This window comes from Ambystoma mexicanum, chromosome 11, assembly GCF_040938575.1.
Source record: "Ambystoma mexicanum isolate Mex_15411 chromosome 11, UKY_AmexF1_1, whole genome shotgun sequence".
NCBI lineage: Eukaryota > Metazoa > Chordata > Amphibia > Caudata > Ambystomatidae > Ambystoma > Ambystoma mexicanum.
Genome location: NC_090934.1, coordinates 538,439,914 through 538,454,359, shown reverse-complemented (window position 1 = coordinate 538,454,359; position 14,446 = coordinate 538,439,914). Strand labels below are relative to the sequence as shown.

The following is a 14,446-nucleotide window of genomic DNA, read 5'->3' as shown; positions in this document are numbered from 1 at the left end:
ATGGACATGAGGATAAGGAGGAGGGAGAGCAGAAGAGTGAGGGGGTGGGGGAAGGGTGAGGGGGAGAGGGCGAAGAGAAAGGAGGACGAGGAGAGTGGAGTCTGGCAATGCACATGCCAGAGGGGAGAAGACAGTGCTGTGATGAAGAGAGAGTGAAAGGGAGGAAGAGAGTGCAGTGATGAAGAGAGAGTGAAGCGGAGGAAGAGGGCGTCGGTGGGCAGAGAGATAGTGCTAGACCCAGTCACGTGCACTAAACCGGTAGGACTATGTTGATGAAGAGGCAGGCTGTAGGAGGTGGCTGGACAATGACCCGCGATGATGAAGAAACAAGCGGCAGAAGGTAAGCAGACAAAGAAGGAGAGGGGATGTGCAGAATCAATGGTCGCAGTGAGATACAGAGTGCAGCAGGTCCAGGTCCCAGAGGCAGGCAATGGAGAAGAGTAGTTCATAGGAGGTAGGGCAGGGTGGAGAGGGATTGAAGAGGTCCAGGTCCCAGGAGCAGGCAGAGGATGAAAAAAACTGTTCGGAGGAGGTGAGACCTAAATAGGAGAAAGCAGGTCTTAGGGGTGAGGAGCCCTGGAGAGAGGAGGTCTGGATCCCAGTAGCAAGCAATGTGGGAGTAGAGCAGTTCGTAGGAAGCGGTGCAGGGTGGAGGTCTGCGGAGCCCTGAGGAGTTCGGAGGAGAGGGCCTAAGTAGGTCCAGGACCCAGGACCCAGAAGGTAGCTATCCGACCAAAGAGAACGCAGCCGGGTGCCAGTGCAGGGCAAGGGGCACAGAGGGTAGCAGGCAGTCAGCAGCCCGGAAGGGGCTAGGTGGAGGCAGGTGGCCTGTGGGAAAGATAGAGCCTTGGTGGAGGCAGGGAGCCCTCAGACAGGAAAGGCCCAGGTGGTGGCAGGTGGCCCACAGTCAAGGCGGAGCAGGTAGCAAATAGCTAACTATACATGAAGATCAAAGCCGAGGGTAGGAGCAGACCAGTGTGCCCAGGTGGTGGCAGTGGGTCCACAGTCCGGAAAGGCCCAGGAGGAAGCAGTCAGGGGCTGGAGGAGGCCGGGGCCCAGGTGGGCTAGCGGACCGCAGTTCAGAAGGACCCAGGTGGTAGCAGGCAGTCCGAGGGAAAATAAAAGAGCCCTGGTGGTGGCAGAGGGCCAGCAGTCAGGAGGGTCCCAGGTGGTAGCAGGCGGTCCGCAGTTCAGGAGGACCCAGGTGATAGCAGGCAGCCCGTGGGAAAAGAAGAGCTCTGGTGGTGGCAGGGGGCCAGCAGACAGGAAGGGCCCAAGTGGGAGCAGACGGTCCGCAGAACAGAAAGGTCCAGGTGGTAGCAGGCGGTCCATGGGAAATAAAGAGCCCTGGTGGTGGCAGGGGGCCAGCAGACAGGAAGGGCCCAGGTGGGAGAAGGTGGTCTGCAGATCAGAAGGGCCCAGGTGGTAGCAGGTGGCAGTGACGGTGGAGGGCCCCAGTGGAGGAAGGCGGCCCGTGGACAGCAGCAGCACGTCTAGGAGATTGATGGAGAGAGAAGACAGCAGCGACGCATCCGTGAGGCTGGTGATAAGGAGACCAGTGCCGGCAGGGGAGGGTCCGGTGGAGGCGAGAAGCCCGCAGCAAAGATGAAGCGGCCGACACGGCAGCCAATTTCTGCGAGGCGTGAGAAGCAGATGCTGGAGTAGGCGCGGCCGCAGTGCCTTCACAAACGCAGAGGGGCCAGTGTTGAGAGGAAGGCCCTGGTGGAGATGATAGGCCTGCTAATAAGAGATTGAGAGTGGGTGAAGTAATAAAGAGCAGCAGACGGAGGGCCAGCGCTCGTTCAAGACAAGAGCGGGAAGAAGCCTGTCTGGTGCCGGCAGGGGAGGGCCCGGTGGAAGCGAGAGGCCCGCAGGAATGAAGGAGCGGCAGGAACGGCTGCAGTACCTCCACAGACACCAAAGGGGCCAGTGTTGTGAAGAAGGTCCTGCTAATAGGACAGAGAGAGCGGGTGAAACAATTCAGGAGCAGCAGGCAGAGGCCCTGCACGCCTGCTCTGGGGCAAGAGCGGGAAGAGGCCTGACCGCCAAAGAAGCGACCAGAGTCACAGTGCTGGAAGGGAGGTACAATTCATGGCGAAACCTGGTCCGGAGGTGCCCCAAGGATAATAGTGCTGGAACCAAGAGTGGGGATGAGGACAATTGCTGTAAATATTGATTTATTAAGGTTTGAATCAGCCTGAAGTAGGGAGACGCCAGGTCAGGCAGTTGAGTTTCTGCCCCCCCTGGTGGCTTTTGCTTATAGCACAAACCAGGCTTTTGATGCCTTTGATAACTCACTGGTTGTGTTAATTGGGTTTCTTTCTTCAACGCTGTAGCAGACAAGGATGTTACCAACGCCTCCTCTGCTCCTCTCCAACTCTGTCATTCACCCGGGAGGGTAGCATGCCGCCTTCAAGTAGCTTGAAGGTTTCCCTTCCCACTTACTCGGTTTCAGTCTTTGAATCCTCACGGATTTCCGAAAGTGTGGAATTCTCACGTGTCTCTCTCATTCTTCGCATCTGCTGATTAGCCCCTTGGCCTTCCAACTTAGTTAGCCTGGTTCACATCAGCCCCGAAAGAGCTGCTCCTTCTCGTACCCAGCCTCACTCACAGTGTGCCTGTGGGCGCCACCTTTTATCCTGACAGGGAGTGTTAGCAAGTGGCAGGTGTGTGTAGTTAGGGTTACATGCCAGACTCTGCCTGGTCTCATTAAAGGGACAGAGCCATTGCAAGTCAGTAGAGGTAATATTCCTGGCCTCATGCCTCATCTTACTCAGCTCATTAGTGTTGTCAATGTGAAGTGGAGTGGAATTATGGGAGCTGTAGTTTCCCATACAATAAGCAGGGATAGGGGTTAGATGGGTTGTGGAAAAGGAGGGATACCATGTCTCACCATCAGGTGCTTCTCCCACACTCACTGAGGAGCCCCTACCCAGGTGATCCTCCCTCGCTTGTCCACCACCAGGGTCGGGATCCAAAAGCGATGGCCTTTCCCTGGCCCCTTGAGTACGGGATCCCTGGGGACTAGGTTGTGAAACACCCTCTGGTTTTTTACAATTCCTTTAAATCATCTGACCACTCTCTTTCATATGGCACTTACTCCTCTGGGTCTATCTGAAGTGTTTCTAGCACATACTCTGAAATAGCGTGGGGGACACTTAAGCACACCTCATCTGGTGTGTAAGAGATAATGCACCTTAGCTTGTCTAAGTAGAAAGACGTGCGTGTCAGTGATCGTTTCCAGTGTAATGGTGAGGGGTTCTGCGACAGGGTGTATGTCTGGAGTGTTGGAGATCGCTACTACCTTACAGTTAAAGTGGATGCGAGTACATTTGGAAATTGGTCCATGCATAGGGCTGACTTTCTCACCCATGTGGCTTCTAGCCATGGTACTGATATCCCTTCTATGTTACACTGTACATAGGGGCTGTCTTGATCAATTCCGAGTAGCGGATCCATTAGGATTGCATCATCCCGACATATGGGTCTTGGGCACCCTAAGGAAAAAGAGGCGGTCTGGGGCAAATGTGGGAGCGTTCAAATTCAGAAACGGAGTTGGGGAGCCCTGGGTGTTGTCAGTGAAGAGGGCAGGGTTATCAGCAGGAAAATTTGGAGCACTACCTTGTCCCAGATTGCCTTAAAGGTATGGTCTCAGAGGTCTGTAGGGGCACTCATTCTTCCAATACCCTACTTGTTTGCAGTAGTTATAGACTATGGGATTTGTCTGGGTTCTTCATGGCTCCTGTAGGCCCCAATGTCCTTGGTGTCCCAGGTGACAACATGGTCCCTGCAATCCCTGCTGACAACATTGTCTCTGGGATGCCCATTGTCTCAGTTGGTCCTGCGTAGCCCACTATTGGTCTGCCCAGGCCCGCTTGTCCTGGTGATGGTCCTCCTCTTCTCCCATGTTTCGATCTACCCCCCTTTGAGCAGTATTGAATCCATTTTCATCTGTTCATGTACCTGTGCCTGTAAAAGTTACATCTGGTGGGTCCTTAGATTACCCTCAAAAGTCTCCTTCTTTTGGTCCTGGCATGACATGCAGTGGTTTGGAACTTCCACTAGCTACGCTAAGGCTTTAATCTGCCAGCCTATGCCCATGTTCTTTAGCTGTGCTTGTCCTTTGGGCGGTAGCCCTTCTACAAAGGAATTCGCTATAGCTATCGTCTCAACGGGCTTGGTGATGCCAGAATGCTGAACGAACACTACCTTCAGTAATCTAAATATTCTGCCGAACATTTGCCTTTGTTCTGTTTGCAATTCCCTATTTAGTCCTAATCAGTCTTTCGGGGGCATATCATGGGGATAGCAATGGTAATTCTTTCTCTAGCCTGGACAAAGGCATCACTATTACCAGGATTAGCATCCAGTCACGTAGCCCGCTTTCAGAGCTAGCATCAGTCGCCCCACGATCTGCCTAATATGGCCCGTCAAAGAGGCCCACAGGAGTTGTTAGCGGCAGAACTGGCACCCCCACACACCTGCTGGTGGGCAATAGGAGGGCCGTACGGCCCTACTGGAGTTGCTTGTAGCCTCCCTACATGCCTGCAGCATGCCCCCCATTAGCAAGAATGGTGCTTTGGGGCCTGTAGTGGACACAAGTACTATGTGCTCTGAAATCATGGCCTTGCTTACAGGAAGAGTGCAGCCTGTGCGTACTTCCTGGATTACTTATTGGTAATCTTCATTACTCCCAGTCCTACTCTTCCTCGTCCCCATACTTAACTTTTTGAGTATGTGCATGTTCACTGGAACTCTTTTTTACAAGCTGGACTCTTCTGACCCCTCATACCAAGGATGTATTTATTTATTATGCATTTGTAAGGCGCTCATACATATAACCTCCCACTTACCCAATCCATGGCAGTAAATCTAAAGCCAAGACATGGGCAACTTAGTCCGTACTGGGACGAGGAAGAGTAGGACTAGGAGTAATGAAGACTACTGGTAAGTAATCTGGCTATTACCTCCATGTCCCTCTTCCTCGTCCCAGTACTTACCTTTGAGTTGTAACAAAGCAAAAACAGGAAGGATGCTCATGCACACCACAAAAGACACAAACACCAAGGGTAATGCGAAACCAACCCAACACCAATTTATTCAAGGAAGAAAAAAAATCAGGACGAAGACCCCTGACACCCACTCAACCAGACAGCTCCCAGAACTCCCACGCCAAAGGAAGTCAAATGGGGCCCCATGCACGTTCAGCTGGTAATGACGAATTAAGGTGTTCGGTGTAGCCCAGGCGGGCACCCGACAAATGTCCAGCAAGGCCACCCCCCCTAGTGGACCATCCCTGGACCCCCCACCCGGGCAGAGTCCCGCAGAATCATAGACAAGGTGAACCAAGGACTGAATCCACCAGCTGATAGTAGGGGTGGAAGCCCTGTGGCCATAGCCACCGGCCCCAAAGGTGATCAAGAGATGGTCAACTCAGTCCGGGAAAGATAGTGCAGGGCCACCTGCTTTACATCCAAGCAATGCCAAGCCTCCTCCTCCGGAGAGGACGGAACAGGGAAGAAGGCAGGAAGGACTACCTAATGAGAATGATAGAACAGAGAAGAGACCTTAGGCACAAAGGAAGGGTCACACCGCAGGACCAAGGCCTCCTCCCGGTCCACCAGAAACAGAGGCTGACACATGAGAGCCCCGATCTTGCCCAGACGGTGAACTGAAGTGACTGCCACCAAAAAGGTGGTCTTGAGAGTCAACCACTTCTGCTCGACATCCTCCAGTGGTTCAAAGGGAGGCCAGGACCAAAGGCAGGTCCCAAGGATGATCCCCAACCGTTCCCAAAGGACGTGAGTCTGCCACCCCCTTCACGAGCCTCTAAACCAGATCTTCCCACCTGGTCGGGACCAGGAAACCCTGAATGCCGAATGGCTGCCCACTGAGAACAGAGATTAGAAACAGCCAACCCTTTTTCAGCCCCCTCATGGAGAAACTGCAAAATGTCAGGAAGCCCACAGACCAGCGCCAGAACACCCCCGGGGAACACAAGACAGAAAATTGGCCCAATAACAGTCGTAACACTTAACTGTAGAGGACTGATGTGCTCTCTGGGTCATCCCAGCAACAGCTGTGGAAAGGCCAAACACCTGCAGACCCCTCCTCTCAGTTTCCAGACCCCCCCAACAGAGGAGGGAGGAGAAAGGGGGACCCCCACCCTCAAGGAAGATGGCCAACTGGGCAAAATCCACAGACTAGCCAAGTGCAACTCCAGAAGACAAAGGAACCACAGGAGCCAAGGCCATTAAGGGACCACCAGGATAAACTGAGGCACTCTGATCCTGCTGACGACCATCAGAAACCAGTGGAATTGGAGGAAAGGCATAAAGAATCCCTGGGGACTAGGCCAAGGAAAGAGCGTCCACCACGCAGGACGGAGTCAGGGAACAAAACAGGGGAAGTGGAGCACTGCAGGGGGAGGCAAAGAAGTCCAACCGGGGATGTCTCAACTTCCAACACACTTTCAGGTAAGCCTCGGGGCAAAGGGACAACTCCCCCGAGACTGGAAACACCCTGCTGAGATGATCCACAGTCTGATTGTCAACCCCCCCGGATATGTTCAGCTTGCAATGGACAAGGATAGATCCTCCAGGGAGCTGGACCCTGTGCCCCCTTCATGGCTGATATAAGCCAGAGCAACGGTATTGTTCGTCCTAACCAGAACATCCTTCCGCTGGACCGAATACCAGAAGACTACCAAGGTCCACTGAACAGCAGCCAACTCCTTCCAATTGGATGACATTTGTTACATCCAGAAGAGACCATTGCGCCTGATGAGTCAATTTCGGGAGTGTCGCCCCCCCAGCCAGGGCCACTGGCATCGGTGGTAAGAATGATCAGCAAGGCCGGGGTCAAGGACACACCCCACCGGAGATGGGACGCGGCCAACCACCAGCGAAGAAAGGCTCTGAGGGCAGAGGAGATATGGACCAAGGTGTTGTAACGAAGGGACGCTGACAGCCAAAGCGACAGCAGGTGACGAACCAACCGTCTCAATTGCAGCCAGGCCCAGCAGACAAAGGAAGCCATGTGACCCTGGAGAGAAAAACGTTCCCTCGCAGAAGCCCAGGGCCTGCGAAGGATATGCCAGAGGAGAGCCAGGAGGCTCTGTGCAGCGGGAGCCTAACCAACCCCTCCCCGGTGCAGAACTGGGCACCGATGAATTGAATAGTCTGAGAGGGTGACAAGTGGGACTTCAGAAAATTTAGCAAAAATCCCCAGCAGTCCAGGGCACGACAGATCAGATGAAAATAGGCCACCATCGAGAGCTGGCACCCGGCTCCGATCAATCAATCGTCCAAATAAGGGGACACTTGAATCCTAGCCAGGTGCAAAGATGCCACCAGAAGACACAAATGCCGCCTGCCAGAGATAGCAGCACCATGGCCATAGCAGTACCCCGAACACCATCACAAAACAGGTCTGAAATGAACTTGAACTGCCTCTGCAAGTCCAAAAGGAGCTGGGAACAATCAGTGCCATCATCCATAGACTAACACAGCCTCCAAAACCCAGCCAATATGTTGTTTGCAACATAGGAGCCATTGGTGTTGGACAGCAAAGCCAGATGGGACCCCACATAGGGCTCTTTGAAAGCAGAATCCACCTTCCGGTCCACTGGTTCCCTGACAGCTGCTTCATCGGCCGCCATGGAGGAACAACCCACCAGGCTAGCCAGAACGTCATCTACCTCCACAGTGGCAGGCAGTCAGGCCTCCTCACACCTGAGAGGGGACAATTTTGATATAGACCGGGGCATGAATATCTGTTCCAGACAGGCACACTCACGCATGATCTTATCCCTAATGTCTGCAATAGGGAAGCACCAGTTTAGGAGACTGTTTTTACTGACAGACCGAAGGCTCTGTAGCCCGTTCCACCACAGACGGCTCCTGAAAACCCATAGAGATGTAGATCTAGTCCATCACCAGCTGGACCTCGCCCTGGTCCAAGTATTTCCTGGTGGTCTCCTCTTCCTCAGCGGAAAAGGAGGACCCAGAGGAAGAAGAGCAGAAAAATGAAGAATCAGGAGCAGGCTTAGACCCCTCCCCGCCCCACCCCACCCCCAAGACCTGCAGAATAGCTGGACAAAAATTCCTTAAAAAGAGTTTGAAATCACCCCTGGAAACACCAGGGGCAGCTTCCTTCTTCCTTTTGAAAGGACTGGGAAAGAAGAAGAAGCCTCCCGAGTACGGTGCTGCTTAGCAGTGCGTTTGCCCATTGTAAAGCAAGCCAGGAAAAGAAGTAAACACCTCCTGAGGCAAGCAACCCATTTTAAATAAAATGCCTTGGAAATTGAGTTTACTCAGAGAGACGCGATGCCAGGGCGACGCACGTGACCAAGCCCAGTGAGGCCCGGGCACATCCAAGCCTGGGGGCCGTCACAGTTAGGAAGGTGCGGGGCCTCACTGCCCACAAGACTGAGCCCGCACCCCCAGGAGCAACCAAATAGAAGAGTGTCCCCACCAGTGGCTGGAGGCAATGGGCAAAACAACGGCCGGGCCGTTGCACCGAAACCCAGGAGGCAGCGCTGCCTGAAGTTGTACACCAAAGCCAGGAATAAAACAAGGAGGGGGAATGGGGGAGACCCGCAACCGCCCACACTCAACCGTGACTCAAGGCGGGGCACGGAACACCCCTGGCTCCAGGCCCAGATTTAAAGATAATCCAGGAGGTCAACCGCCACACCCCTGCAGGCGGAGGCCACCGGAGACCACCGCAGGATCCCACAAGCCCTACAAGGAGAGGACCCATAAGTTCCAGTAGGAATAAAAGATGGCGGGGCTCTGCATGAGGATGGTGCCCCCGTTGGGCAACACCGTCCCACATGAAGTTACGGGCCGTGTGATCATGGTTGGCTATACAACCCCGGCCTGGGTGCCCCCAGAGCCGGGGCTGTGGTGAGCTGGGTGCCCCAAGCCCACATGTCTGTCTCCAGTGATCCAGAGCTCACAAGTTGATCCCCGTGATTCATCTGCTGCGTGAACGCAGCCCCAACGGTGTCTGCCAGGTGACCCCGACATCTGTGTGGCCCGCCCCAGTGACCTGGGAGTGGGCCCCACCACAATGGCGACAAGGATGGTCTGGGCCCCGCAGACTGGAGTTTGCGGGCCGCAGGTGGCCTGTGTGTGGACGGGCGGAGTCGGCCACTCTGCGGGTGGCCCAGGGCCCCGTGCTGCTCATGGACACGGGCCGCCTGGTGCCTGCATGATGGAATGTGGCATTGACCGCTGAAGAAGAGGAGGCGGCGGGGACTGTGCAGTAGAAGTGCTGCTGAACCAGCCTCGGGCCGGCACCACGGAAAGGAGAGCTCACTTCGAGGAGCAGGCAATGGAGGCGAGGTGCTAAGAGAGCCGCCAAACAGTTGAGGCGGGCCCATCACCACCTGGGCCCGCAATATATTAAAAAAATAATAATAATAATAATTAAAAAATAAATTGACGGCAACATCAGCCACGAAAAGGGAAAAAGAAGGGGGCGAGGCCTACATGTTTCTGTACCTGCTGCGGCCCGCTCACCGCCGCAAACAAAAGAGGGGGCACCCCGCACCAAGATCCAGGCTGGTTGCAGTGAAAAGGAAAGAGGTACAGTGAGACCCGCGGCGGCCTCGAAAAAGAAGGGGACATGGCCTAATAAGAACCAGGTCTGCCGCTGTGAAAATTACGAGAAACCAACAAAAAGGGGGTTTGTGTGCAGACAAAGTGAGGCAAGGCAGGTCATTGAGTGGGGTGGGGAGCATATTATAAAACCTCTGTAGTGTTGTGTCTGTCCACCAAGAGGTCTGTAACTCCAGGGCCCATCGGGCAGGGAGTTGGGTACAGCTCACAATCAAGCAAGGACAATGTGAACAGACGACCAGTGACAGCCTCAGGCTAGCTGGGGATGAAGGTCCCGGGGCTCCAGGTCAGAGATGTTGAAGGCCATGGTGTCCTGTGGCCCCCACAGCAACAAGGGAGAGTGCCAGATGACTAGCACTGCCCATCAGCCTAGAATGCCCATCAGGTCAGGACGCAAGAGGCTGACCCACGGGCCGATCAGTTCTCTCCTTGCAGAGCTTCTCGATTTCACCAGGAGGAACCAGGCAGGGCAGCGACTCCATAAGGAGTGCTCATGTGCCATACCATGCCAAAGAAACATCTGACTGGGGGAGCGGAAGAGGCCAAGTGGCCCAGATACCCGGTCACCAGTATCTCCCGGCTAGCAGCCCCTAAGTAGGAGGGGGGAGTGACATCCTGCCATTAGTGCCCTGCAAAAGTGAGCCTACCCCCTCGATGAACGTGGCCCCTGCTGCTTCCAGATGCGTTGGGGGCCCGCCCCGAACAGTGTACTCATCTGTTATCCTGTAAGGAGCGGTTTGTCATCCTGACGCTAATGTCCTGTAACAGTGAGCCTACCCCATCTATGAATGTGGCCAGTGTGGCCCCTGGTGCTTCGAGATGCGTTGGGGGCCCGCCCCGAACATTGTACTCATCTGTAATCTTGCTAACACCAGCTAAGGACTAGGTCGATGTGGCCCCTGGTGCCCCCAGTGCGACTTTACTGGCCCGTGAACTCCGAACTGTCCTGGATACACCTCAGTGGAGGTCGGACTGGTAACCTGTAGACCCTGCGATCGTACACGCCAAGGATGGAAGCCTGCAGACCTAAACTGTCCCAGCCGAAGTACTGAGTGTAGCTGTGTTCCGAAGCTTGTGGGTTTTTGTAGTAAGGGGTGCCCATTGTGAACGGTGGTGGTGTGTCAGTGGGGCAAGGTCTACTCATCCAGGTTAATAATGGGTGTGCCGGGATGTGGAATTTTAACGTGTCACCAGTAACTCACCGACGCAGACCATCACCCCGTGGACAACCTGGGCCCCCAAGAGTGTGAAGACTAGTGGGATTTATAATCCTAGTAGTATTGTGCTGTGATTTTGCATTTTGTTTTGTTGTTATGAAAAAGGAGGAGTGTTGCATGTCACCCCTCCTGGGGAACATGGTAGATCTCAAGGATCTGTGTATGGTCACATGGTGGTATCCATGTGACCAAGTTAATACAAAGGACGAGCCACTTCCGGCTCGTCAGTCGATCCCAAGCTGACTCTGGTGTTGTTTTTGCAGGCACCATACTGGTGCCACACCGCGTGCAGCAGGCCCAATGGCGAGGCCCTGCACGAGGACGGTGCCCCCGTTGGGCAACACCATCCCTCATGACGTTACCGGCGGTGTGATCATGGTTGGCTATGCAACTCCCTGCCTGGGTGCCCCCAGAGCCGGGGCTGCGGTTAGCTGGGTGTCCCCAGCCCCCGTGTCTGTCTCCGGTGATGCAGAGCTCACAAGTTGATCCCTGTGATTCATCCGCTCCGTGAACGCAGCCCCAACGGTGTCTGCCGGGTGACCCAGACATCTGTGTGGCCCGCCCCAGTGACCCGGGAGCAGGCCCCACCACAGTGAGCATGAACATACTCAAAGTTAAGTACTGGGACGCGGAGGTTATGCCTTTCTTGCTCCAAAACTTTAACCTCCCCTCCCCAACTCGGCTGAGCAGACTTCAGTGGGATAGTGGCTGAGCAGGATAAGTGCACAATAGAGACAGACTAGCCTTGCGATGTCTGGTGCCGAGGCCTGTGATCGCCCAGTGGTTTGGGGCAGTGATTCTTACAGCTAGCTTACTCGGTGATGCCTCCCAGGAACCTCCTCAACCGACCTTCTAAGCAGTTATAGGGGATTTTAAGAGACATTGATACATGTTTTGTCACCAGAGGGACCTTTAACAACGGTAGTTATCAAGGATATATCACATCATATCACATATAAAAAATACGTATCGTTCTGCTTAAACTGGAAAGGGTTTCAAGAGGCCGCCATCGCAGAGACAGAGAGCAAAACAGGAAGTGTAGCAGGGGGTGGCCTGTCCTGTGAGACTGCGCCTCATGGACATAAGAACTGTGACGAGGAAGATATACGCGCGTGCAGTGGTGTTATGCAAGTGCCTTACAAGCTGCACCAAGAATTGAGCATCTCAGATGTTGTGTCCGAGTTGTCGTGTCCTATTTCTATGGACACGGTATTCACTGTTAATGTTTGTGTCCGTTCTTTCTGTTGTGTTGGAAGTTGTGGCGTGGCCACAGGAAGAGGAAGAGGCGGGGCCACCGCCTCCGACGCCAGTCCTGGCGCTGTCAATAAAGGGATTAGCATCCGAATACCCTGGCTCCCGCGTCTCATTACATTGCCGTTATTTGTTTGCATGATTTGCATTGCCCAGGTTTCTACATGCAGTAGAAACCCAACATCAAGCACCACCTGCTCAACAATGCCAGTTACTGCAATAGTGTAATGCGCAGATGTTGCCAACCACAGAACGAGTGTATTGTGCACATATTGTTAACTGGAGCAATAGCTTATTTTACAAACATTGCCAGATAAAGTGCAAATAAATATTGCATGCTTTACCAGATGCAAGGATAATACTTTGCAGCTGCACTGCTAAATGCATACATAATGCATCGCACAAACCTGTAGGATGCAGAAATGATGCATCATCACAGACATTACCAACTGCATCAATATCACAGTGCATCTGTATTACCAGCTGCACCGATAAATGAGTTATTTGGTAACTGCCAGGTCGTGCAATTACGAAACACTTGCATATATTCACGCCACGTGAGAATAATTCAGCCACACTAGTAAACGAACACTGTAGGCGAAAAGCAAAATGAAGACTAGCAGGACGCAACGGTATGCACGGCTGATATGGAATAGCGTGAAAGCTCTACGCACCCGCGTTGCCAGTGGCAGCCTTAAAAACTATAAAAAGCTAGTTTTCTTGCAATACAAATTTCACATAATGCTTCATTCCGTACCTTCAGCAAGATTTGCAGCGGTGCAAACCGATCCTCTCGTAGAGCTGCCATTTTCGCCCTGTCATGTGACCACTACTGTGAATTGACTGACTGTCACGTGGTGGTTGCTATGCGTAATGGGAGCTGTATTTCCTGCCGGTCACTGAGTTTATCTACTGCTCTATGCAGCTTCCACGGGCCACACCATTGCACGTTAAGGATCGAAAATGCAAGTTATTTTTAATGAATGCCCCCTCCTTCTACTGTATATTTTGTAACCACTCTTTCAACATTTAAAGTAAATGGTGATGAGCATTTTAAAGCTGAAATTTAGTAAAATTATAGCGTTTTGTGTAGCTACATGCAGCGTGCAGATCACAGGCTCCTTTACACAGTATTTAATATTTCAAAGATCAAAAAAATGAATTCTGATGGGTAAAAATCACTTCGGTTATCAGCGCTTTGAAAAATTGGTACTTGCCTGTCAAAGGCCAGGAACTCCACTCAGGCACACATGGCGGGAAGGGAATGCATAGGTCTCAACTCACACGCTTTTGGCGGGTGTCACCCGCCTTGTAAAGGGCTGACTCACCCACCAAGCCTCCCGCACGCCCATTCATTCCAATGGGCGTCTCACCCGCCTTTCTGACACAAATGGTGCAGCTTTGGGGATGTATTTGCCCCAACGGCTTGAAAGCTAAACGTTTATTTAAATCGTAATTGTAGCTTACTTCATATAGGTAACGTGAATATCACTAAAACTGCATGATAGCGATTGAGTACAGACCGCAGTGTTGCCCGACATTGCCCCTTTAAGAAAAGAGGCAAGGACCAAGTGGGAATGACGTGGGAGCAGGGATGGGAAGAGAAGAACAGCAGTTGGGGTTTGATGTTAAATAAAGAAGACGTGCTTCTTATCTCCGGTGTCGTGTCCTTCTTTGGCCATCCGGCCTAACAACTGGCGACGAGGCGGTCTCCCATGACCCAGAGTCTTCCTCCACACTGTGGCGGGTGATCCCACCGCGTCCAGCTGCTACTACAGCGTCCTCCTTCAGTGTGCACTGCACACGTTCCTTCCCGTGCTTCGGCGTTCCCGCCGTGCATCCGTCACCCGTTCCCAGGTTTCCAGCAGGAACGACATCCCAGAAGCTCCATGCCATGTATTTGGATCACAAGGGCCCCACATCCATGCTGCGTGGCATTCCGCCAGCGGCCAGCATTCGCTCCACGTGTCGGAGAATTACAGAGCATGTGGATCCACAAGGTGGGTGTTTCTTCCTCCACCACCTATGGCGCTCCCGCCAACGCGACGCAGCTCCTCCCTCACAATGCTTGCAAACTCTCCGGCTACCTCCATCAGCCCCCACAAACTGTGCCAACCCACACAAGTAGAGAAGGTTCGCCAATCCTGCTGCAGTGTGGCCTCCTCCTACCAGGGCATTAGTGCGGACCGCGTCAGTACCCAATCTGGGTCACTTCCCCCAGCTGTTACAGACTCAGCACCAACCTCTGGGCCCCAACTCGCTGGACCACACCTCACAGGCCCCAGCACACAATCATCACGTGCACCAAGAGTTGGATGATACGCACGTCATACGAGGACAAACTAGGCCCTT

At 53.4% G+C, this 14,446-nt stretch overlaps 1 protein-coding gene across 1 annotated transcript in view; it reads right to left on the bottom strand.

The window, feature by feature from the left end:
- The window catches only part of COMMD9 (COMM domain containing 9), a 107,511-nt gene extending 94,496 nt beyond the window's left edge, over positions 1 to 13,015 (bottom strand). Inside the window, exon 1 of the mRNA XM_069623354.1 lies at positions 12,852 to 13,015. Within this exon, the coding sequence (XP_069479455.1) occupies positions 12,852 to 12,902 (51 nt within the window). The 5' untranslated portion in view covers positions 12,903 to 13,015. The remainder of the gene's footprint in view (positions 1 to 12,851) is intronic.
- Between the last annotated feature and the right edge of the window lie 1,431 nt (positions 13,016 to 14,446).